Source organism: Doryrhamphus excisus, chromosome 16 (assembly GCF_030265055.1).
Source record: "Doryrhamphus excisus isolate RoL2022-K1 chromosome 16, RoL_Dexc_1.0, whole genome shotgun sequence".
Classification (NCBI taxonomy): Eukaryota; Metazoa; Chordata; class Actinopteri; order Syngnathiformes; family Syngnathidae; genus Doryrhamphus; species Doryrhamphus excisus.
In genome coordinates, this window is record NC_080481.1 from 1,908,689 (window position 1) to 1,935,078 (window position 26,390).

The window sequence follows — 26,390 nt, forward strand, 5'->3', positions numbered from 1 at the left end:
GTGCAGATTCTGGAAGAACTAGAAAGCTTTTTATGCTGGTTATTGTGTGTAGCAGCTCTATAGGGGTCTGCAACTCAATAGAAAGGGTCCCCTCCCCTTTAATCTATATCATATGAGCATCTAAGAGAGAATGACTACTACCGAGTCTTCGGTGTGCCCAACGTACCATTGTCTGCAGAGTTGAGAGGAGTTTTCTTCTGGTCTTGGATTGGCATTTCAGCAACTGGGCAGATGATAAACCAGCGCTTGCCTGTGTGAAGGACTTCCAAGGACAGAATGGAATAGTTTAATATTAAGATTCAGCACAAGCAAAAAGGGACTCACCCACTACAAATTTCTAATTATTAGGCCTGTCACAATACCAAACCTTGCTGGACGATAATATTACTATTAATTTTTGACCGCTATTCAATAATTTAAAAGATCATTGTGTCATGTCATCCTTGTGTCATGTCCCGTTTGAGCCGCTAGATGGTGCTCAAGTGTAGTGTACCCGTGTGAGACATACCATATAAGCCATGAATCCAGAGCATCACCACGTCACACACAATTCCTACTACAAAAGACAAGAACTACACACACAGCAACACAATATGTGCATAAAAACAGACAATACACTACCAACGTATAATGCAGAATAGGTATTAAACTAATATGTGATCTCTAACCATGTGCTTTCCAGCCTTTTTTTTTTAAATAAAAACTGTACACTGCGCATCACTATCTCTTGTGTATTACAAAGTGGATTTATCGACGTCTCATAATAATAATAATAATAATAATAATTTTGATATATCCATTATCGTGACAGGCCTAGTTCCAATGCTATACCATACCACAGTATTGAGCATATACTATACACAGCACAGGACTCATGACTGGTGTAAATTCATGTAAACCTCATTAAATTATTTTGGAGAAAACACACAGTATGTTCTAAGAGTACTGCCATACCATTTTGTTGGTAGACCTGCTGTGGGGTTCTTGGGACACAAGACTTAATTCCCTAAAAAAAAAAATAATAAGAGAGGGTTACTAGAAACAGGTTGTGCACTCTCTAAAGAATTATGTGAAAAATTAATCCTCGCTCACCTCCGTTGGCAATGTGCCGGCTCCGTCACTCGCGGGACTGCTAGTCTGGTCCGAGTTCCTCTCACCCTCGGTGTCTTCGCTCAACAGGTCCTCAGCCTTATCTACGATATCCTTCAGCTGTTCAATGAACACTTCTTTCTCTAAGGGGAGTATAAAATCGTTCTCCACCTAAAGAGAACATTTTTATATAAAAATAATGAATTCCACATAAGGTAACTAAAAATACTTGCAGTGTTTTTTCCTACATACCATATATGTAGCAATCTCTTCAGGTGCGTCGCCATCCAGGTCAAATTTAAACGTCACCATTTTATGATTGTGAGTTTCCAGTTGGCACTCCACCATCTTGTCCCCCGTGTTGCATACCTGCAATCAGATAAGCCACTGCTCATATTGTTGAAATGGAGAGCAGGATATTTCACTTCTGGAAGATCTATAAGTCAACACACGTTTAACATGCTGAGCTTTGGCCTGCTAAACTTCTCCTGGCGAGACCGAGTTCGTGTTGATCTGCGGTGGTGCTTGCGGACTTTCACCTCCCCTTTACCGCTTTGTGCCCCGTCATAGCCATCACTCATCTCCTTCCCTGATGTGGCATCAGAGTTGACACTGTTTATAGAGGAAAAAAAAAAATCGACAAGTCAGTATTATTGTATTCATTATAAATAATTTTAGGTGGGTTATTGTTGTTTTTAAAATAAATAAGATATGTAATAGTGCAGACAATGAAAAAGGGTTTGGTAAAACGATATAATCACCTGCAAATATAGCTTCAAAATAAAGCCTTAATTAGTACCTGTCATAGCTTTGTCCACCAGTGTGTTTTTCTGCAGCATGATCCTGCAAAAAAACATTTTTAAATAAATTCACATTTAATTGAATGATGGCTAAATATATCAGCATCAAATTATTTCTGACAGTGAATTTGGATTGGCAGCAGAAAGGACATTATCTGCTGTTGAATGAGGCATATCCACATCTTGGGGATCGAAATTCAGTGCACGTCTTAACGTTGGACACATGCCAAGTGTTTGCAGAAGGTATGTCCGCATGCAAGTGTGAAACTGACAACGTAAAGCTAAAGTTCAGCATACAGCCAGTTGTTGTATTGGCAAACATAGGGAGACCTCCAGCCACGTGAAAAATGTCGATATTCACCTCTCCGTTGGCGTCAGTCGGACCGTTGAGCTGTTGCTGTGTCAGGCTGGAAACCGCGGACCCGGAGGAATGAAGAGGTGGGACCTGGTTCTGAACTTGACTTTGGTTTTGCGTTTCCAAATGAGCATGGGAAGCAGGCGGGCCCTTGTCTGACGCATTCTGTGCAGGTGTGAAGAAGACAGTCGGCTGTGTGAGAAGGGTTGGCTGGACAAGGGTGGGATGTTCGAACATTCCAAAGACAAAATAATTTTTTTTTTTTAATAAAAAATTTGCTAACTAAAACCAAACATTCATACATCCAAAACGTTTCTCAGGTCACAGCTGCATTGTGAAATGACACTTAGTTCCAGGCATCATATTTACCTGTGTAAGAGCGCTGTCGTTTGTGGGTGGGTGTGTGCTCAGAGATGTGCCGTTCTTTATGGGATGTGTGCTTAGAGCTGTTACGAATGAAGGTTCTGAGTAATAGACATCGTGCTGCAGAGCAGCTGTGCCCTGATCATTTGGAGAAGCGGGTGTTGGCATTTTACCCAGCACAGGTGAAGGTTGAGGTTTCAGCGACATTGGCATGGGCGGAACTAAGACATTATCATTGTGAATAGGGGAAAGTGGGGAGACAGCGGGGGTTATAGGGAAAGTATAACCGGGGGAAAGGAAGATGGGGTTGGGGGAAGATGCTGAAGAGTGAGGGGCAGTGGGTGAATGATAGTTGGTGGCTTGACAGTCAGGAACAGCTGCCATCACCCGGACAGTGGGATGCTGTGAAGTAAACTGAAGGGGGAAAGAAAGAAACGGAAGAAAATCATAGTCTAAACAAAGATGACTTATAATTAAGTCCAAAAATACTGTATTACAAAGCATGAATGAAGTAAAGATTAAAGGGGACCTATGCTTTTTCCCACTTTTCTGACCTATAAATGTTGTTGTTGTTGTTGTATTCTCATGTTAAACAATGCCAAACTTTCCGATAATGAGGTTTGCACATTTGGAAGTGAGTCCTAAAAGAAGTTTGGGATGGCTCAAAACGCTCCGTTTGAAAAGGCGTGGTAAAACCGTTCCTTTGTGATGGCACAGAGGGGAAGACTTCCTTATATGGTTCATAGTTAGGAAGCTATTTGGGCGTGTGACCAATCACAGCGGAGTGGGCGGAATAAATTAAAACAGACCGCTTTGGCAGGAAGCACAAATAAAAGGAAATACAGCTGGAATAGGTGCAGATTCTGGAAAATCTAAAACGTTATTGTGTGTAGCTGCTCTATAGGAGTCCACAACTCAATACAAAAAGGGTCGAAAAATGAGCATAATAGGTCCCCTTTAAAGTAAATGGGGCAAAAAAACTACAACGTAATTGAACAGGTAGTATTTGTAGTACGGCGGATTGACAGTACCTGGCATGTGTGTGCTGGTTCTGGTGGTGATGAAATCTGCAGGGTTTGCAGTTGCTGACGGGCGGCTGTTTCAGCTAGCGGCTGCTGATCGGACATTGTCTGGGATGTGAAACTGCACGCTGAGTGGGGGAGATTTTGCCCATGGTTCAATTCATCTTGCTCAACCAATGTAATGCTCTGACCGCCAGACATGTCCTACAGGAAATTAATAAAACCAGGAACGAGAAGACAGAAGAAATTCAGTGAAATGTGTAGTTTACAGTTACAGTAAATACATAACCATATACATCATACCTACATAGGAGGTATAGTATGGACGCAGGAATTTATTTTAGTGGTTTCAATGGTACTGTCTAAAACTGGATAGACTGAAAAGTAAAAGAAACTCGCATTCTTATTCACCTGAGCAGCTTGGCTGTGTTGTGAGGAGGCCGGAAGGCTCTGACGAGTCAGCACTTGGGGAACGCCTCCATAAACCTGCTGTGTACCAGATGACTGTGCAGCTAGGTACTGATTCTGAGCAGGAACCCCCTGTTGCTGCACCGCACCGAGGGCGGAATGTGCGTAACTTTGAGAGCCCACATCAGGTAAACCGGCGGTAGAATAGTGCTGGTTTGTGGCTGCAGCCTGGTCTGGTTGGACATTGTCCTGGCTTGATCGTGGTACTGTTATCGGAATAGAGTTCTGGTTTTGTTGCTGAAGGGCTGGGGTGTGTACTTCTTGTTGAGCAGACGATTGAAGATTTTGCGGATGGCGAAGAGGCTGCGTCATTTGCTGTATTGTATGCATTTGTTGTATACCGTGAAGTTGCGGCTGAATGCAAGTCTGCGCACCATTTTGGGTTTGCTGCATACTGCATTGAGCATTTAGCATTAAAGACTGTGGATAGTCTTGAATGGGTATCTGTTGGCCATAAAGCGCTGTTGCAGAGGAGCTCAGGCCAATCTGCTGATTTGGCAGTTTATACAGAGTTTGAACCTGCTGCAATGCACTGGGAGCGTTTGCCAAATGACACTGCGCCATCGGTGCCACAGTCGAGGACGCGCATGTAAGAAGGCAACTCTGCTCCGACTGCTGTGCTGGTAGAGACGTCGGAGCAGCTGCAGTTTGTTGATGAAGTGAAGTGGGACAGTTCAAAGTCGCTTGGTGACATTGTGTGTGGTAGCATTGCGCAACATGCTGCGGCCCGGCTGACGCCGAAATAGTTAATGTCGACTGCTGTTGCGCGCAGCCGCAGCCGCTGGTTACATGATGGAGACCGACTGAGCATGAGCTAGCTTGACTTGGTGTTGCGGCACCCGGTTGGCAAGCATGTAGAGCAGAGGGGTAACTTTGTCCGGGATGGAGGTACTGATGAGATGCGAGCTCTGCTGATTGATTCTGGTGACCCACAGAGCTGTCCTGAAGGCATAAAAGAAGGCATATTTAAATACATTATTAGGATTTTTAAAAACTGTAAACAGGTTTTTAATGTGATTTGACAAAAGACGGATGTAAGCAAGCTAAAATCTAGACATAAGGCAAAAAACAACTTCAGGAAAAGAGTTAAAATGCAGGTGTTGCATTGGACCGCTAAAGAAAATGCGTTCATTGAAGAGAAAAGCAGTGACAGGTTAATCAGCCTGGGGATACTAACTGTTAGACAATCAACAAGAAATTCTTGTGCCGATTGCGAAGACTTTGGTCAGCTTGGGGAGCCTACACAGGCAAAAACAAGACTCAGCAAGTGGATAGGAGATCAGGTCCCCTCCAGACAGAATAACGCTGGGCATTGCGAAGGCAGGCAGACATCAGCTAGTCTACGGGTTTGGACCTACCACTCCAACAGCACCGGCAATTTGCTGCTCTCTTGCAAAGAATCTATCCTCGCGGACATGAGGAGGCTCTTTGTCCCCCAAAAAAACGCCACTCGGGAGCCGATTCTTCAGGTTGCAAACTTGAGCGGCACAGGGTATTATTCTGTGGGAAGCTGACGAAGTTGATGCGGTACGACACACTGTTCCTTTTTGATTGATGATATTGAAGAGGGACCTCTGCAGCAGTAGGAAATCTGAACAATCGTTTGAACCTTTAAGGTTTCCCAAACCCGTGCTTGGCAATGTTCCCGTCAAGGAGTATTTTGAATCCAAGGATGGATGGCGTTGCATCACTGCCTGTGACCCCAGATGAAGCAGGGAGAGCGAGGCCTGCCACAAATGACCTCTTTGCTTTACAAAATGGCAGGTTAGATCGCTAGTGTCAGAGTGTCTACGGCCGCTTGTCACGGGCGGCGTCATATTCCCCCTGGTGTCCTCAGCTTCCGAGTGATGTTCCCATTGGTTTTCCATCACTACATGGGTGGGGCTAACTGATCTCCAGGACTGTTTCACTTGAGCAATGAGTTCTGCATGGTGAGTATCAATGACGGGAGCACTTCCTCTGCGGGCCGCAGCTCCGAAACGAGTACTAAGCTCTGGGCTTAGCACCCCTCCCCATACTTCACCTGTTTCACAGGAGTGAGGTCGATCTGTCTGAAAAGGTATACTTCGGTGGCACTGATTGAGAAGCAACCCAAAAGGCAAAACACACATTCATAATTAGCGGGTCACAAAAAAATCTATGAATGAAATAAAATTAAAAAAAATACATGTTCAATTTGGACTTCTTAATACAACACGTGTTCTCCTCTGCGTCAACACATTTGTGTATTCTTACAAATCTGAAATGTACAGGGTCAACATGGGTCTGTATGCTCTGAATACAAACCTGTTGTGTTGCCATAGTGACCGGCTCCAGTAGGGACTGATAGAGGACACTCTGCTGGCTGCTGTGGGAATCCGAGTACACAGTGGAGCCTTTGCCGCTGTCAAAAGTGCTGTCTGCTACAGAGGCACAAATGAGGCAATAACAAAGTCAAAGATCAGGTTTTACCTCATTTTAACAGACAGCTGTATTCAGGGTGATTTTGTCAGACAACCCTCAAGTGCGTGTACGTAGTGTTCACGCTCAATAAAGTGTCAAACATGCTGTATATGAATGGCTTACACGTGACTGAGGTGACACTGGCTGGTTGGGTTTGCGGTCGGTTGTGCTGCTCAGAGTCTGCTGGCTCTGGTTCCAGCCTTGCATGCCCATCTCTGGAAGAAACGCCTTGAGAAGGCGCCGCCTGGAGCCCATTTCTCCCATCCATTTGATTAGCAGTTGATACGGTTCTCTCTCTTCTCCATTTGATCAGTGCCACGCGATCCCTAATAGATTTTCCAACAGTCTTGGCGTCACTTTCATGAAAGAATCCAGACTCCACCTGATTTGGGGAAAAAAAAAAAAAAAAGAAAAAAAAAAGAGTAAGACTCCCAGAAGAAATGTAAAAGTGAAATCTAACCATATCTTATTTTCACATACCATCTCTTGCGCCACCACTTCTGGGACTTCTTTTTCCAGGTCAAACATGAACTCTATGGCTCCGCCTTCCTTATACTTTCCTTTCAATTTCTTATGGTCTTCCACCCATAATTTCAGGGCTATTGAGGTTTTTTTCCCATCATCCTCCTCAGCGAGCTCCACCCTCACTCCTGTGTCCTCAGCAAAGAAGGCGTGGTTCAGTAGGTCTTTGATGGTATACCTGTTGGAATGTACAATCAAGACTGTGGGAATCTGTTGCTTGAGTACATAGACCGGTGGTCCTCCAATGAAGTGACTCTGTCCCAGTAGAGCAGGGGTGGGCAAACTTTTTGACTCGTGGGCCGCGTTGAGTTAACAAAATTGTCCGGGGGGCACCGGAAAATATATTAAACACACACAATATTTTACGCTTATAATTCTATTCTAACATTCTGCATTGAATTTGTTGTGTAATTTATTTGTAAAAGTGTCATACTATCAGCTGTATGTTCTCATGTTCCTTTTTTCAGGAGCACTTTAATCATCAGACCACATCAAATCACGAAATTGAATTTTACTTTTTTTTTTAAATCCGACTTGTAAGTCATGTTGCCAGCTTGTATGTCAAAAGTTGAAATACTTAGAAAGCAACTGGCGGGCCGCATGTGGCCCCCGGCCCGTAGTTTGCCCACCCCTGCAATAGAGCATGTTTTATGTTACGAGATGTAAAATCAGTATTATTGTTACAAAATTCAACTACTACATTGCTAAACACTTTTGTACCAAAACGTGTTATGAGCCGTGTTTGTTACGTTTATGGTAACGTACCTCTCCTCTCTCGTTTGGCAGATGCACTCCCCAATAATCTCCTTGATTTCTGGATCCACGACCTTGTTGTAACTGGCTGGTTTGACTCCCTAAAGGAAGATAAATATAAACGTGAAATATTGACATGTCACAGACCAACAAAGACCGAGAAAGTACTTTGTTTTTCAGTTAACATCAAAAATGTATACCAAACCTCGGTTTGCATACACTTTCCGGTTAGCATACAATACAGCGAATGAGTTGTTGTCACGACTGATATTCACGAGGCTGCTAACGTCGGTGCCATCTATCTATGCTAAGTTTCCCGACTTTTGACTTTTTTTACCATAGTTTCAGCAACATTGAAGCCCAGTTCCAACTGCGAGGTATAACACAGGATGGAGCAAAGTATTTCCACGTGGTGGCCGCTAGTATGATGGACAATTTTAGCGCTTTTGAACGCATGACTTTTTCATAGCGTTGTATACCTTGAAACTACCTAGTCACCACCTGCATGTTTTACTATGAGTTATTTATTGAAATCAGTGGTGTGACTTGAGGTGAGAAACATTATTGAATAAAAAAAAATAAAAAAAAAACAAGGCTGCCACATCATGTCTTTGATGTCTCTGGGATAGGCTCCAGCATACCCCCACGACCCTAGTGAGGATAAGCGGCATAGAAAATGGATGGATGGATTTGAGTGATGGGACAGTTTACCTTACTATTGTCTACTTGTACATTGTGCTTGTTTTTATACTTCGAGTTCATTTTGTGTGAGCTGATTAAAAGAAAACAGAATGTTTAACAAAGAAACATTCGCATAGAGCAAACGTATTATCCAGTCTCATGTTGGCTGAGCTTTGGCGAAAGCCGGCATCATTGCTGAAAGACAATGACAATGACACTGACTCCGACAATGATGAGAGGGAATCTGGAATGTTTGATGGTGAAATTGTCCAGCTTTTGAGGACTTTGATGGATTTGTGGGAGAATATGTATTAAAAAATAGGGTGGGTGTATTGTTAAATAGTAGAATCAAGTTCATTTAAACTCACTGTTTTGCTTCTGTTGCCTTTTTTTTGTTTTTTTTGCACGTGTTTTAGCATGCATTGCTTTATAATACGGTGCACTTTATGTTTGGATTAAGTACAGAAATAGACGCCGGAATTGAGGCCGCACCTTATAATCCGGTAAAATACGGTACATTGTTTCGATAAACTGGTACATACAAGTCGGACTTACACTTGTGACTTTACGGTAAATCTGTGCAGCATTCTGACATTCCGAATAGGGGTATTCCGAGGTGGCCATTTCTAGCATGCACATGCCGAAGGCGTAGACATCTACAGCTTCATCATAGTGTTCTTCATACATCTCTGGAGCCATAAACTCTGGAGTGCCTGAAAAGAGAGTTTGAGTTATATACATGTCATTTGCCGCTTTGTTGTGATCAACATATTTACCGTATTTTCCGGACTAGTCACACTTTTTTTCATAGGTTGGCTGTTCCTGCAACTTATACTCCAGAGCGACTTATAAATGGAAAAAACTGTTTATGTTACATAAACACTTGACACCTTTTCTGTTCATGTTTATTTTTTGTGTAGCTAAATAAGCATTGTGTTAGCATATCTTACACCTATTCAGCCTGTTCTCTATTCTTTTATTGTTAGAACTTGTTAGAGGATGTAATGTCGGTTTTGGTCAAGTAGTTTGGAAAATAAATTATGCACAAAAAATGCGACTTATGTATGTTTTTTTTCTACCTAATTATGCATTTTTGGTCTTGTGCGACTTATAGTCCAGAAAATACGGTAAATCCAATCCAAGAACTGCTGTGCCTTACCTATGACACTTTTTGCAAAAGAGGCTGCTTTCAGTGTTGCCAGTCCTAAATCGCCGATCTTGACAGACCCTGTAGGTCCGGTGATGAATATGTTATCACATTTCAGATCCCTATGAATAATTGGAGGAGTTCTGGTGTGGAGAAAGTGAAGGCCTTTCAGGATCTGTCTGCACCAGCTTCTCAGAACCTTGGGCTTCATTACTTTAAACCGCTTCAGGTAGCTGCAGAAGTGAGAGAGAGAGAGAGAGAGAGCAGTTTTCAGACACTTTTTGTCTCACGTCTGTAAATAAGATATTGTTAACTTACGTTTTTAGCGTCCCCGATGTCATGAGTTCTGTTACTAAAACAATGCACTTCTTCCCTTTGAGCGGAGACTCCCAAAAGTCATAAAAGCGGACAATGTTTGGATGTTGAAGACCTTTCAACATCTCAGCCTCTTCCTTGAAGCGCTGACGTTCCACTTTTGACAGCTTACGATCCTGAGGAAAAAGGACAGTTTCTATTAAGAAAAAAATTAATGCGATTGTGTCAGCAAAACCTCTATGAGTGACATATAACATTCATTTATTATTTTAACCTAAACATTTGTATCTGCAATAAATAAATTCATAGAAGGGTGGTGTATGTCTGTTCAGGATCTCATTCATCACAGTGGTCACATCCTCTCTACACTGCAGCGAGAGGACCGGTGTCATCGATCTCTTCCATCTTTTCCCATTTTCTTCAATATCTTGCCGTCTCATCCACCACCTTAAAGCGTCCACCCTTCCCCCACAAGCTGCAACCTGTCTGCCGCTCGACACCCCTCAAACCAACCACTCCCTTCTACATCAGCAACAATGCCCTGCACACAAAGAGCAGAAGCCCATCTTGTGGAAGCAGCACTATGTTCCATCCCCTGCAAGGATGCTGCAAGGAGCAAATTGCTCTCGGGAGTGCCAAATGTTGCTTTACTGCATGTTGATTTTTTTTTTTCCCCCCACCTCATAGCAGCAGTGACTTACATAATGCACAACCCCACCCTCGCAGAGACGGACGACAAATTTGAAAGCTATAAGACATTCAATTATTTACCCACAATAAACTCCAGCAAGATAAAACAGCACAAGGCTGCAGTGATGTAAAAAAAAATAATTTCAAAATGAATCATCATGTGCTCTATCGCTGTGTGAAATGATGAGTGTGAAGTGTGAACCTGAGTGTGCATATCAGGTTTTGTGTGTGGAAATACAGGACGGGGATTTTCACTGCACTCTTCTGAAGAATCATGAATAATTCACCTCTGCAGAAACCCTTTTTCTACTGAGGCAAGCTGAGCAGCGGAGGGCTGGGTCTGCCCAAGTTGGCCCGGGTTATCCCCAAAAAGCACTGCACAGTCGGACCACACGCCTTTTTAAAAGAGGCTCAGGGATGACCCGTATTAAGCAAAATAAACAAAATCAAGCAAGAACTGCAGTTTTCCTGTTCCTAATTAGCAAATACCTAAAGAGGAGTCTACTTTTCATTATCTCCGTTACAGAAATATTTCTTCTGGCCTCCCAAATGCACGACACACATCTCCATTTGTTTTGTAGCACAGCAGGCAGTGGTGCTTTTACATAATTCAGACACCACATGCGGGCACTGAAGTGTTGTATACAGCAGGGTGAGACACTGAGCCGGTGCAAATGTCGCATAGGCATGCATATGTGCTCTCACACCCATGTGCATGCACACTAGACAAAGGAGCATCAATACTAAACACTTTCTCATTCATTACTTCATTCGTTGTCATATTAAAATTCCAAATCTGGTTGAAATTACATTTAGGCACAAATGCAAAAGTGACTTAGCAGAAGGGAAATATGGAAATAATGTATAAAGCAGCCATAAAAAAATGGCGACCCTCGGTCCGGATCCAGACCTAGTCATGGCCCCCTTACGGACATGTGACCAATCACAGCAGTGTGGGTATGACCGGAGGCACGCCGTGGGTGGAATAGATTAAAACAGACCGTTTTGGCCGGAAGCACATTAAAACCCCTTATCTGTCAAATAAATGTTAATGCATACAAATACTTCATTCATTCATTCATTTTCTACCGGAGGGTCGGGGGTGCTGGAGCCTATCCCAGCTGTCTTTGGACAGAACAAGATTTGACTGGCAAAACCTTTGTCAAGAAAAAAAGTGAAAACATTCTACTGGAAACATTTGTCTCTTTGCAGAGCAAACTCCACTTGGCGTGCTGGAGCCTATCCCAGCTGTCTTTGGACAGAACAAGATTTGACTGGAAAAAACCTTTGTCAAGAAAAAAAGTGAAAACATTCTACAGCACACATTTGTCTCTTTGCAGAGCAAACTCCACTTGGCGTGCTGGAGCCTATCCCAGCTGTCTTTGGACAGAACAAGATTTGACTGGCAAAACCTTTGTCAAGAAAAAAAGTGAAAACATTCTACTGCAAACATTTGTCTCTTTGCAGAGCAAACTCCACTTCGCGTGCTGGAGCCTATCCCAGCTGTCTTTGGACAGAACAATATTTGACTGGAAAAAACCTTTGTCAAGAAAAAAAGTGAAAACATTCTACTGCACACATTTGCCTCTTTGCAGAGCAAACTCCATTTGGCGTGCTGGAGCCTATCCCAGCTGTCTTTGGACAGAACAAGATTTGACTGGCAAAACCTTTGTCAAGAAAAAAAGTGAAAACATTCTACTGCACACATTTGTCTCTTTGCAGAGCAAACTCCACTTGGCGTGCTGGAGCCTATCCCAGCTGTCTTTGGACAGAACAAGATTTGACTGGAAAAAACCTTTGTCAAGAAAAAAAGTGAAAACATTCTACTGCACACATTTGTCTCTTTGCATTGCAAACTCCACTTCGTGTGCTGGAGCCTATCCCAGGTGTCTTTGGACAGAACAAGATTTGACTGGAAAAAACCTTTGTCAAGAAAAAAAGTGAAAACATTCTACTGCACACATTTGTCTCTTTGCAGAGCAAACTCCACTTGGCGTGCTGGAGCCTATCCCAGCTGTCTTTGCACAGAACAAGATTTGACTGGCAGAACCTTTGTCAAGAAAAAAGTGAAAACATTCTACTGCACACATTTGTCTCTTTGCAGAGCAAACTCCACTTGATGTGCTGGAGCCTATCCCAGCTGTCTTTGGACAGAACAAGATTTGACTGGAAAAAACCTTTGTCAAGAAAAAAGTGAAATATTCTACTGCACACATTTGTCTCTTTGCAGAGCAAACTCCACTTGGTGTGCTGGAGCCTATCCCAGCTGTCTTTGGACAGAACAAAATTTGACTGGCAAAACGTGAAAACATTCTACTGCAAACATTTGTCTCTTTGCAGAGCAAACTCCACTTCGCGTGCTGGAGCCTATCCCAGCTGTCTTTGGACAGAACAAGATTTGACTGGAAAAAACCTTTGTCAAGAAAAAAAGTGAAAACATTCTACTGCACACATTTGTCTCTTTGCATTGCAAACTCCACTTCGTGTGCTGGAGCCTATCCCAGGTGTCTTTGGACAGAAAAAGATTTGACTGGCAAAACCTTTGTCAAGAAAAAAAGTGAAAACATTCTACTGCACACATTTGTCTCTTTGCAGAGCAAACTCCACTTGGCTTGCTGGAGCCTATCACAGCTGTCTTTGGACAGAACAAGATTTGACTGGCAAAACCTTTGTCAAGAAAAAAGTGAAAACATTCTACTGCACACATTAGTCTCTTTGCAGAGCAAACTCCACTTGGCGTGCTGGAGCCTATCCCAGCTGTCTTTGGACAGAACAAGATTTGACTGGCAAAACCTTTGTCAAGAAAAAAAGTGAAAACATTCTACTGCAAACATTTGTCTCTTTGCAGAGCAAACTCCACTTGGCGTGCTGGAGCCTATCCCAGCTGTCTTTGGACAGAACAGGATTTGACTGGCAAAATCTTTGTCAAGAAAAAAGTGAAAACATTCTACTGCAAACATTTGTCTCTTTGCAGAGCAAACTCCACTTCGCGTGCTGGAGCCTATCCCAGCTGTCTTTGGACAGAACAAGATTTGACTGGAAAAAACCTTTGTCAAGAAAAAAAGTGAAAACATTCTACTGCACACATTTGTCTCTTTGCATTGCAAACTCCACTTCGTGTGCTGGAGCCTATCCCAGGTGTCTTTGGACAGAAAAAGATTTGACTGGCAAAACCTTTGTCAAGAAAAAAAGTGAAAACATTCTACAGCACACATTTGTCTCTTTGCAGAGCAAACTCCACTTGGCGTGCTGGAGCCTATCCCAGCTGTCTTTGGACAGAACAAGATTTGACTGGCAAAACCTTTGTCAAGAAAAAAAGTGAAAACATTCTACTGCAAACATTTGTCTCTTTGCAGAGCAAACTCCACTTCGCGTGCTGGAGCCTATCCCAGCTGTCTTTGGACAGAACAATATTTGACTGGAAAAAACCTTTGTCAAGAAAAAAAGTGAAAACATTCTACTGCACACATTTGCCTCTTTGCAGAGCAAACTCCATTTGGCGTGCTGGAGCCTATCCCAGCTGTCTTTGGACAGAACAAGATTTGACTGGCAAAACCTTTGTCAAGAAAAAAAGTGAAAACATTCTACTGCACACATTTGTCTCTTTGCAGAGCAAACTCCACTTGGCGTGCTGGAGCCTATCCCAGCTGTCTTTGGACAGAACAAGATTTGACTGGAAAAAACCTTTGTCAAGAAAAAAAGTGAAAACATTCTACTGCACACATTTGTCTCTTTGCATTGCAAACTCCACTTCGTGTGCTGGAGCCTATCCCAGGTGTCTTTGGACAGAACAAGATTTGACTGGAAAAAACCTTTGTCAAGAAAAAAAGTGAAAACATTCTACTGCACACATTTGTCTCTTTGCAGAGCAAACTCCACTTGGCGTGCTGGAGCCTATCCCAGCTGTCTTTGCACAGAACAAGATTTGACTGGCAGAACCTTTGTCAAGAAAAAAGTGAAAACATTCTACTGCACACATTTGTCTCTTTGCAGAGCAAACTCCACTTGATGTGCTGGAGCCTATCCCAGCTGTCTTTGGACAGAACAAGATTTGACTGGAAAAAACCTTTGTCAAGAAAAAAGTGAAATATTCTACTGCACACATTTGTCTCTTTGCAGAGCAAACTCCACTTGGTGTGCTGGAGCCTATCCCAGCTGTCTTTGGACAGAACAAAATTTGACTGGCAAAACGTGAAAACATTCTACTGCAAACATTTGTCTCTTTGCAGAGCAAACTCCACTTCGCGTGCTGGAGCCTATCCCAGCTGTCTTTGGACAGAACAAGATTTGACTGGAAAAAACCTTTGTCAAGAAAAAAAGTGAAAACATTCTACTGCACACATTTGTCTCTTTGCATTGCAAACTCCACTTCGTGTGCTGGAGCCTATCCCAGGTGTCTTTGGACAGAAAAAGATTTGACTGGCAAAACCTTTGTCAAGAAAAAAAGTGAAAACATTCTACTGCACACATTTGTCTCTTTGCAGAGCAAACTCCACTTGGCTTGCTGGAGCCTATCACAGCTGTCTTTGGACAGAACAAGATTTGACTGGCAAAACCTTTGTCAAGAAAAAAGTGAAAACATTCTACTGCACACATTAGTCTCTTTGCAGAGCAAACTCCACTTGGCGTGCTGGAGCCTATCCCAGCTGTCTTTGGACAGAACAAGATTTGACTGGCAAAACCTTTGTCAAGAAAAAAAGTGAAAACATTCTACTGCAAACATTTGTCTCTTTGCAGAGCAAACTCCACTTGGCGTGCTGGAGCCTATCCCAGCTGTCTTTGGACAGAACAGGATTTGACTGGCAAAATCTTTGTCAAGAAAAAAGTGAAAACATTCTACTGCACACATTTGTCTCTTTGCAGAGCAAACTCCACTTGGCGTGCTGGAGCCTATCCCAGCTGTCTTTGGACAGAACAGGATTTGACTGGCAAAATCTTTGTCAAGAAAAAAGTGAAAACATTCTACTGCACACATTTGTCTCTTTGCAGAGCAAACTCCACTTCGTGTGCTGGAGCCTATCCCAGCTGTCTTTGGACAGAACAAAATTTGACTGGCAAAACGTGAAAACATTCTACTGCAAACATTTGTCTCTTTGCAGAGCAAACTCCACTTGGCGTGCTGGAGCCTATCCCAGCTGTCTTTGGACAGAACAAGATTTGACTGGCAAAACCTTTGTCAAGAAAAAAGTGAAACATTCTACTATACACATTTGTCTCTTTGCAGAGCAAACTCCACTTGATGTGCTGGAGCCTATCCCAGCTGTCTTCGGACGAGAGGCGGGGTACACCCCGGACTGGTCGCCAGCCAATCACAGGGCACATATAGACAAACAACCATTCACACTCACATTCATACCTATGGACAATTTGGAGTCGCCAATTAACCTAGCATGTTTTTGGAATGTGGGAGGAAACCGGAGTACCCGGAGAAAACCCACGCATGCACAATGAGAACATGCAAACTCCACACAGAGATGGCCGAGGGTGGAATTGAACCCTGGTCTCCTAGTTGTGAGGCCTGCGCGCTAACCACACGACCGCTGTGCACCCACGTACAAATACTTATATTTGACCCAAACATTTCTAATTATCGTTACGGTGCATACTTGCTACAGTTACTAATACTGATACAGTATCCAATGGCCTTAACAGCAGGATGAGGATATGATTGCTTGTTAGCAATAACGTGTACCTCAGACAGCAGCAATGCACATACAGTATATGAGTTACATAATACATAAAACTATACCCATTTGTCCCTTAACAAATAGTACAGGCCAAAAGCTTGGACAACCTTCTCGTTTAATGAGTTTTCTTTATTTTCATGTTAGCTTTACTTCCTATTAGCTTCAACAAAGCCTCCGGGCTTCTGCTCCGCCCCTTCTCCCTCATTCGTGCAGGCATGGGAGAGATACAACTCAAATCAATATATCAATATCAACCATATGGATGGTTTTGATATCGTGCTTAAAGCCCTACTTCATAGATTTTTTTTTTTTTTAAAAAGCACATATTTCTCTAACACTCAGAAATATGCGGTGCGCTTGAACGCCTCATCGGCGCACGGCTCAGTGCTTGACGGGGACACATACGTAGGCACACGTGGCACATCATTCTGTGTGCATTCTATAAGTACAAATAAACCACCTACATACGCACTATAATGATGATTAAAAGATTCCCTGGCAGGAATTTCTCTGTCGTGTCCCAAGAACCACGATGCATTCGTCACAGAGATTGAGTAACCAATGCTGGGATGCTTTGTTACTGCACGGTAATTTCCGTTGAAAACCAAACCCTATGAAAAAGAGGTTCCGCTGTATTAGCATTTTAGCCTGATATCATCAAATAAAGACTATCCTAATACACATTAAGTATTTGTCATGGAAATAAAGGAAAGCAAATCAGTAATTAACTTAATATTTTCCTTTTTTCACTGACGAATCGCATTATGTCTCAATATGCGAGGATGACAGTAGCAGATTTGTGCAGACCATCTATGCAGAATAGTCATTTTCATTACTAAGCAGCAATTCAAAGCGGAATTCCTGTAACCAGCAGAACCTAAGGAATGACAGCTGGCGGTGATGTCATTAACGCACTAACGCACACACAAAACTATATAATTAGCAATGAATAGCTGTGGTGCTGTGATACAGAGGGTGGTCATTTTAACCATCTGCTTCGATGATGACACCAATTTTGTCTCCAAAGTGTAAAACAACCAACATGGAGTTGTGCAGGTTAGTGATGTGAACCGGAGAGGACTGTTTTTCACAGGTACAGTAACTCGAAAACGCAGGTAAGTGTTGATTAACATAAACATGAACCTGTTGTTGTTACATAAATAGCTTAGCGACAAGGTCGTCAACCATTATTTCATAACACAGCTTAAGCAGGAGGACCCCATAGGAAAATAGCATTGCTTAAATACGATTACAGAAATGACTTAATACACAAAGGAATTCCTAGTAGCCTACTACCTAATTGCTTATTGCGCAATCTGACCAAATGAAAAAATGTCAATTTTGTTCATTTTTTTATTAACTATTTAAATTAACTCTCCATTATGACTCCCGAGACAGCGACGCAGACACGACAGTGGCGGCGGCGTGTAAAAGTGAATGTCAAATTAGACATCGTAAGATGCTAAGTGGAGGAATCGAAATTGGCCGTATGCCCAGCCCAAACTACTGGAATGCGGCGACCATCATTAACTCATTCACTGCCGGACGCTTTCAGAAAAGAGTTTCAGAGAGTAGAAAAGATAGATGCTGTTCATCCACATTTCCGCCATTATCGAAGACTATTATACAGTAAAGTAGGGCGGTCACGATTATGTCTAATTTAATAGTGGACTAGTCATTTTTTTGGTTTTTCTTAGAAAACCCGGACGTTATGCCAGACAGGCTCTGGTGTCATGGCTACCCAGCGGAATTGGTGCTCAAAAGTGTGGGAGAAGCAGCACAACTGCGATGCACGAGCACCTGTGAAGGGAGCACATTGTGGCGAGTGACAACTAAGAGGAATCAGCTACTAACTGGCTAGTTAGCTGGTAATGTTAGCGCAGCAATGTGTAAACATTGACATTAGCGATGATTATTTGATTCAATAGCCGCGCTTCTTCTTCAATTGACTCCGTGCTTGTCCTGACCTTCCCAGTTTCAAAAAACAACTAAAAACCCACCTCTTTAAATCTGTTTTTAATGTTTTTAACTTTTTATATCTGACTGCTGTGCCCCGCCCCGCTTTTTCTCATGTTTTAACTGTGTATTAACGAATGAATGTTGTATTTTGGTGTGTCTTCTACTCTGTTTACTTGCTTTTATTCAACTCCATTCTTCTGTAAAGTGTCTTGAAAAGCGCTATACAAATAAAATGTATTATTATTATTATTATTATTATTATTATTAAAACCAGCAACATGCACACCTCGGCAAATCCACTCTACATTGATATGAACCATATGCTTGTTTCTGATATCGTGCTTAAAAGAAATATCAATATTTTATAAATATTGATGCTGTATATCGCCCAGCCCTTAACTCACCCATACGTCTCCGCAATTCATGCGGTTCATGTCTAGTGACTACCATGGAGCATCTTGACCTTCCTCAATATCCAGAACACTCAAGTATGTGAAGGAGTGCCCTCGCTTGTGATTTGGGATGCAGTTTAATGAACGGTTCATCACCGAATTACAAGAGTGGGCAAATTCTTCAGCAGGGTGGCACTCCTTCTCACACATCAGCCTCCACGTCAAAATCTTTGATGGTGAAGAAGGTCAAGATGCTCCAGGATTGGCCGGCCAGTCACCAGACATGAACATCACTGAGCATGTTTGGGGTTATGTGTAGGGGGAGACTTGGAGGATGAAACTAAAGAATCTTAATGAGGCCTGGGAGAATGTAAGAACGCGTTCTTTGCCATCCCACATGATTTTATCAGTTAGTTATAGTATTAGCGCAATTGCTAAATTAAAAGCGGTTTAAGCAATTGCTAAATTGGAGAGTATGGATGGGGGAGTCATTTATAATATTAACTATTCTTACACTGACTTTATTTTCTGGAGGTTTTTGTAGCACGTTTGTGTTTTCAAAGGAAAATATAATTTGATGACTTGGTAAATGTTCAAATAGCTAAAATTATGCAAAAAAAAATTACACTTATTTGCACGGACAACGCTGAGAACTTTCAGCTTTTCAGTAAGTGGAATCAAATTATGTAACAGATTGAGCAAGGAACTCAAACAATGTACAAAAATGAGTGATTTTAAGAAACAGTAAAAGCGGAGGATGTTTAAAAAGGAATGAGGAAGATAGATACACAATATTAAAAATACAATACTAAGCCTATCACTCTTATGGGGGAAAAAAGAATGGTATAGAAATGAACTATACAATGCTAAGAGTCTAATTACTCTCCCATTGACCATTAATTCTCCATCCTGGTGTGTAAATCGTCTGAACTTAATCATTATCACATTGTTGCCGTTATCTATAAAGTTAGCATCAGTTAGCATCATTTTCCAATGCATTCACACTTAGCAAAAACTGTATCTGGAAAAACAGGAGGTGAACAAATGAATTGTAACTGATGTGAAATGGAGTAGGAACTCTTATTATATGATGTACTCTGTTTTGTAGCTTTTTAACCAAGACTGCTGAATGAAAATTTGGGGGAAAATGCTTTAAATGTCTGTAAAGAATGAAGAAGATTGTGCTCGAGCATGGACACTGATACAAGAATGCTGAAAGAATAACATTTACTGCACGTTTTCCGTCTTGGAAAGGACCGGTCATGCCTTGCCCTAAACCTCCTGAGAGAGAGAAACCAAGCAAAATCCCAATAGTCGCCAGCCGGAGCCCCAAAAGACTGAAATAATTATCATTACTTAATATGCCGATGAGGTGATTTTGCTGTCTGACCAATGCAACAGTACGCAGTTTCCTATATCCTGTATTGAGTGTTGCTAATGGTTATTGCTGAAATCCTTTGCTGTGAATACAAGTTTACATTTCATCACTTGCAAGTATGCCTGCCAAAGTATTGAGTGAGGGATAATTACATATTATGACAGAGTAGAGCCGCTTGAAATGCATGCTAATATTTTGAGAGATTTGTGTCAACTTTGTCACATAACAGACGTTTTTTTTTTTTTGGCTGTTCCTTACTTTACCCAGGTTGAGTTACTGGTATGTTTTGGATACATAAAGGTTAAATAGGACTGCACGGCGGATGAGTGGTTAGCGTGCAGGCCGCATAGCTAGGAGACCGGCGTTCGATTCCACCCTAGGCCATCTCTGTGTGGAGTTTGTGTGGATTTTCTCCGGGTACTCCGGTTTCCTCCCACATTCCAAAAACATGCTAGGTTAATTGGCGACTCCAAATTGTCCATAGGTATGAATGTGAGTGTGAATGGTTGTTTGTCTATATGTGCCCTCTGATTGGCTGGCCACCAGTCCAGGGTGTACCCCGCCTGTCGCCGGAAGACAGCTGGGAGTTACTGGTATGTTTTGGATAAATAAAGGTTAAATAAATGTGGTCTAGGACTGCACTGCGGATGAGTGGTTAGCGTGCAGGCCACACAGCTATGAGACAGGCGTTCGATTCCACCCTCGGACATCTCTGTGTGGAGTTTGCATGTTTTCTCCGGGTACTCCGGTTTCCTCCCACATTCCAAAAACATGCTAGGTTAATTAGCGACTCCAAATTGTCCATAGGTATGAATGTGAGTGTGAATGGTTGTCTGTCTAAATGTGCCCTGTGATTGGCTGGCCCGAAGACAGCTGGGATAGGCACAAGCACCCCCGGACTCACATAGACAATGAATGAATTACTGAATAAATGTTGTCTACTTTACCTGCAACTCACACCAAGCAACCTCCACCCAGGTTTCAGTGTCCAGGCCCTTGTAGACAGTCTTAAAGGACCCTCTCCCAAGCTCGATGTCGAATTTGAGGAAACGTCCTCCTGGAGATGTGGAAACAGCCTTCATCTCTGCCTCTTCCTCGGCCTCCTCCTTGGCTGCCTTGATAGCGGTTTTGCCCACATCACCACATGTGGCATTGGGTACATCTCTCTCACTTCTCCCCTGTTCTTCCTCAGCACTGGCACTTTCTGTAGCGCTGCCTTTGTGCCCACCTTGACTCTCAGTGCTGGAGTCCTCCTGTATCCCACCAGCCCCTCGAGTCCTGCCTACAATTGTTCGCAGGTTTATATTCAGGAGCCTGTGATCACATTCGGGGACCTCAAAGGACTGCTCATCTGTGTCCGAGAACCAAAGACTCCTCCTGATGAATCTCTGATGCACAATCTTCTGATAACTGAACAAAGGCTCGCTGCCGCCTCTCACCATGGAGTCCACATGGCTTCCACCATCCATGGCTTCGGAGATTCCTGGGTGGTCCTGTGAGTTTGAAGTAGCTTCCGGTTCCATGGCGATTCAAGAGTTATGTCCCTTTGGCTTGCATGTCGTAGGTGTCATGGGTATGTTTCCCAATATGCACCTTAAAGATGAATACCTACAGCTTCCACTCGGTGACGCAGTTGCTCAACAGACGCCTTCAACAACACTTTCATGGGTGATACAGGCGAGATGTATCCACTATGAAAAGAGCTGCAAAAGAAATAATCCCAGGGAGTGAAAAAAAAACAGTTGGTATTACTTTCATTCAGCCACAAACTTCACACAACTCAGTAAGTGTAACGCAGGTGATTAAATTAAGCGCACCTCGACAGGAGCCATCATGTGCAGGCTGTAGCACGAATTAGCAATAGCGCTAGTTTTTAAATTACGCCACAATTATCATTTGGACACAGTATATTCGTATTAAATGATATAGATACGACTTACCTTGGTAAGAAAAGCATACAAGACCGCTCCAATATCCTGCTTTTAAGTGATGCTAACCATGGGCGGCATCATCAAAGATGGCTCAAGATAAATTAGCCATTATTCCGCGACGAAATGTGGATTATCTGCATATCGTTCTCATTTCCTCAACGGTTACTCGACGTTTCCTGGTGAAGTATCTTTGAACCCCTTTTTTGGGGAACTGAGCCCAAAAACATGCCGACTGAAAAGAAATAGTAATAGTGCTCGTATATATCCGATTTCCCTTTCGTCGCATTCCCCCCCACCACACACACATACATACAGCGTCACTTGGAGTCGTGCCGCTTTAGACCGCGGAGGACAATAATAGTCCCCACGACAGATACACTATACGGACTAGTGTTCCCATCCTCTGTCTACGTTGAGGTTCGGCAGCACCGGCGTGGCACACAAATGCCCGCCCCTCTATTCCGCTCGCTTTGCACCACGCCCCTGATGACTGACAGATGAGCGGTCCAATCACACTGAACCGGAGATGGACTGGATATACAGTACATTTGAATCCACCGCAAATGTATACAAATACTCCCAGTTATTCTAGGTGACTGGTATTGACTTTAGTTTATTTTAGTCCACCCTTAGCCCAATTCCTTCTAAGTCAAATTCCACCAGATGCATCATATTGTGGAGCCAATTTTTAGAGCTGCAAAAGATGTGTTTTAGTGCTGTAACCTCTATAATTGGTCCTTTCTTTCTTTCTTTCTTTCTTTGCATACTATGTTATATTAATGTTTCTCACATATACACTTCATTTTCAACCGCTTATCCTCACGAGGGTCGCGCGGGGGGTGCTGGAGCCTATCCCAGCTGTCTGGGTACACCCCGGACTGGTGGCCAGCCAATCACAGGGCACATATAGACAAACAACCATTCACACTCACATTCATACCTATGGACAATTTGGAGTGGCCAATTAACCGAGCATGTTTTTGGAATGTGGGAGGAAAAACCGGAGTACCCGGAGAAAACCCGTAAACTCCACACAGAGATGGCCGAGGGTGGAATTGAACCCGGGTCTCCTAGCTGTGAGGTCTGCGCCCTAACCACACGACCGCCGTGCAGCTAGAATACACTTACAATATCTATTTATATACTTATATACACACACATATGTATATATATAGCATACATACACATATATACATACTATATATATATATATACATGTACATATATACATACATACACAACACTTCATTACTACACATTGTCTTTGAAATATGGTACAGGACCCCTGGCCAGGGAGTACTTCAAAGCATTGCAGAGAGTACCTACATATATACAGATACTGTATATACAGTGTGGAAAATAAGTATTTGATCCTGTTGCCATATAATTATCATTACAAAGATGAGCACCATGGAATTGTTGTTTACTGTAACTGACAGGAAAAAACTATATTCAATCATATCAGTTAATTTGTAAGAACACATTTTGCTATAATAACTAAATACAGCACTAAGTATTGATTTGTTTACAAATGTTTAATGTTAGTTTTTACACTATATTACCCTGTTTTCCTAATAAGAGTTTTCCACATAAGAACAGGTCAATGATAGAGGCATTGAGAACTAATCAGACCGGCTCGGATTACAGTCTGGTTCAGCTGAGCAGTAAAGTAATCGTTGACACCTGAGTGACGTTTTAAATAATAGATTCTCTACTTAGTTTTCACTTGGCTGGGTAAAACGCACACTTTGAATAACAACCATTGTGTTTTACGTGTCACTTGAAGTTGCCATTTGACTCGTGTGTCTGTGTTTTACAGGGATGGGAAATGGGCCGTAGCAATAGACATCACATTAAAAGCACATTTTAATTTCCAATGGCTGCGCTGGAGTTAGACGGGAGGAGACGGAGATGCTCCAGTAGTCTTTATTCTTTGTAACAACGGTCAGAGCTCAGCCAACGGATGCAAAATGTGAATCTCTTACGCGCAATAAAATGAGCAAATGGTCTCGTGTACAGTATATCTCCTGTTTCAGGATAGAGCGAGCGTGTTTGCTTTGCTCTGTGTAAGGTTGTAAAGTAAAAGCCCTACTGACAATCATGGAAATTAGATTTACACTCGGGTCGATCCGTATCTGGAATAGAGCCAGCAGCTGAGGTGAGTGAGAGTTGACTTCTCATCGGACATGATGGATAGAAAGCATAGTGCTGACGTTTTCAGGAAAAAAAAAATAGAATAAAAAGAATCCCCACCTCAATTATGAGACAGTGTGAGGAAATTCACTTTTCAATCAAGTTAAGAGACGGCAAGTTTAACTAGCTAAATAATAAATGCCTCCTCCCACCATGACTTAAGTGGTGTCCTGCAAAGTGCTTTTCACATGTCAGACACTCATCATACAGATATCGTTCATGTCAAGTGGGAATGTACCATCAAAGTAATGGACACCGCAGACGTAGGTTTCTGATGATTTGGAATCATTTACACCAGGGGTCTCAAACTCAATTTACCTGGGGGCCACTGGAGCTTGGGTCTGGGTGAGACTGGGCCGCATCAGGTTTTCAAAAAAAAACAAAAAAAACGCATTTATTAAAAACAGAAAAATTAATAAACTTTGCTTTGGTTCCGATTTTCTACGAGAAAAGCTCTGATAAAACATTCCACTGTTCTCAAATATCTTAATTTTCATTTTTCTACACAAAATAAGATGAAAAATAAATAAACAAATCAAGAATAAAGAAAATCAATCAATCAGTAATAAATAAATAAATATAATAATAATAATAAAACAGCAAATAATAAAAACTTAAGAAAGCACATATAGTTGGTGGGTAGACAAATTATTTTTTTTCAGATTAAAATGAACAAAGCATTATTAGAGCCCTGTAGACATGACAAAACACGACTATAGTCACATTTATACTCTTTTTATTTACAACATATTGCGCAACTGCAGGGTCTTGAGACACATGCTAACTCGCAAACTAGAGAGCTAGCCACCTAAACGGTAGCCTCCAAGTTATTTCCTTTCAACTTAAATAGCCCAAAACTTACCACTTCCACACGGATAGGGAGGATAACTATTAACAGTTATTTAACCTTTAACATGAACATTAATCAAACGTAATATTTTTTTCTGGGTACATGATACCATACAGCATCCATATCAAACTTGCGCGGGCCGCACTAACATTAAACTGTCATATCAAGGCGGGGGCCTCAAACTAGTGTCCTGCGGGCCACATTTTTCGATGTATCAGTCGATCCTTAATACTAATTAATATACAAGTTAATATACAAGTCAGTTATGTAAATGGTACACTGTTGCCGTTTTTTGAGGGTTTTTTTTGTGAAGGCTTTAGCGTCTAAATATATATTTCCCTTGATGCCCTTTGCTAGCTAGCTTCTATTAACTTGTTTTATTGCGCTAGACTGCACAGAAAAGGGAAAAAAAATATGTTGATGATGGGCAAAATTCCACAAAAAGTGCAGTTCCCCTTTAAATCACACGCTTGTAACTAAGTTGTGCTAAAATCAATTTTTTTTTAGTGTTCCTCTGCTGTCAAATCCATAAGTGCATTATGCTAACTCTATTGGTACGTGTCACTTGATTCACGAAACATCATTAAAGGAGTTTTTATCCGATAAACCGACTTCCAGATAATTATATTCTGTTCTTTTTTTTTGTTATTGTTACTGTTGTTACTGTTTGCCAAAGACTGCTCCCTATGGTTTAAGTGGCAGCTGATAAGATTCTGCAGACAGCATTAGGTTAGTTAATATTGTTAGAATCTATCCACTCATCCACAGTGTTGCCGTTCTCTTCCCTCGCATCGACATCCTCCGATTTCTCTCTGCTCAGCATCCCCTTGTGTCTGTTTCCGATGAGGAATGGAGTGTGAATTATTATTCATCATAAAAATAACACCGAAACCTTGCACAGAGCAATTGAACGATTGTTTAAGATGCCACTGCGCTGATTGACAGGGTCTGTCAATTTGTCAGCAACCGGCATTACTTCAATGCGGTGTGTTGACTGGACCGTAAAGATACAAATTCTAGATTGGCAGCTCTGTGTTTTTTGAAAGTTTTAAGGATTTACCCCAAGACCGTGTACATCATCTTGGAACAGCAATCACTAAACTCGCAGAAACGGATCCCAAACATGTGACTCCTTTAAAAACATGGCCATTTGACTGTGTTTTCTTTCTCATTCTTGCTATCCCATGAAAGAGAAGAAACACAGCTCAAATCCCCTCACTGCTTTTGGCTAATCCACAGCTGCAGGTGTGTGTTGTGAGAAAAACAAAAAGGGACGCTCCAGCAGTGAGGGAGAGATTTCTGATTGTTTTGTGTTCACAGAAGATTTTGGCCTTCAAACCGTCAGTGTTGTCA

The 26,390-nt window shown here is 42.1% G+C and overlaps 1 protein-coding gene across 8 annotated transcripts in view; it reads right to left on the minus strand.

The window, feature by feature from the left end:
* The window catches only part of LOC131104556 (serine/threonine-protein kinase WNK2), a 32,348-nt gene extending 9,889 nt beyond the window's left edge, over nucleotides 1-22,459 (minus strand). For 6 of the 8 annotated variants that reach the window (XR_009119799.1, XM_058051865.1, XM_058051866.1 and 3 more), the window contains exons 1-19: nucleotides 22,004-22,459; nucleotides 21,011-21,766; nucleotides 9,961-10,133; nucleotides 9,655-9,875; nucleotides 9,051-9,208; nucleotides 7,827-7,915; nucleotides 7,020-7,239; nucleotides 6,663-6,921; nucleotides 6,384-6,499; nucleotides 4,029-5,039; nucleotides 3,639-3,833; nucleotides 2,614-3,021; nucleotides 2,251-2,409; nucleotides 1,889-1,932; nucleotides 1,542-1,701; nucleotides 1,342-1,458; nucleotides 1,093-1,260; nucleotides 955-1,006; nucleotides 167-262 (exon numbers count right to left, since the gene is read on the minus strand). Coding sequence is in view for 7 of the 8 variants with exons in the window: in XM_058051865.1 (XP_057907848.1) it covers nucleotides 167-262; nucleotides 955-1,006; nucleotides 1,093-1,260; nucleotides 1,342-1,458; nucleotides 1,542-1,701; nucleotides 1,889-1,932; nucleotides 2,251-2,409; nucleotides 2,614-3,021; nucleotides 3,639-3,833; nucleotides 4,029-5,039; nucleotides 6,384-6,499; nucleotides 6,663-6,921; nucleotides 7,020-7,239; nucleotides 7,827-7,915; nucleotides 9,051-9,208; nucleotides 9,655-9,875; nucleotides 9,961-10,133; nucleotides 21,011-21,586 (4,222 nt within the window). In the remaining variant the exon portion in view is untranslated. The remainder of the gene's footprint in view (nucleotides 1-166; nucleotides 263-954; nucleotides 1,007-1,092; nucleotides 1,261-1,341; nucleotides 1,459-1,541; nucleotides 1,702-1,888; nucleotides 1,933-2,250; nucleotides 2,410-2,613; nucleotides 3,022-3,638; nucleotides 3,834-4,028; nucleotides 5,040-6,383; nucleotides 6,500-6,662; nucleotides 6,922-7,019; nucleotides 7,240-7,826; nucleotides 7,916-9,050; nucleotides 9,209-9,654; nucleotides 9,876-9,960; nucleotides 10,134-21,010; nucleotides 21,767-22,003) is intronic. The other 2 variants (XM_058051863.1, XM_058051867.1) reach the window with 2 other exon arrangements.
* Between the last annotated feature and the right edge of the window lie 3,931 nt (nucleotides 22,460-26,390).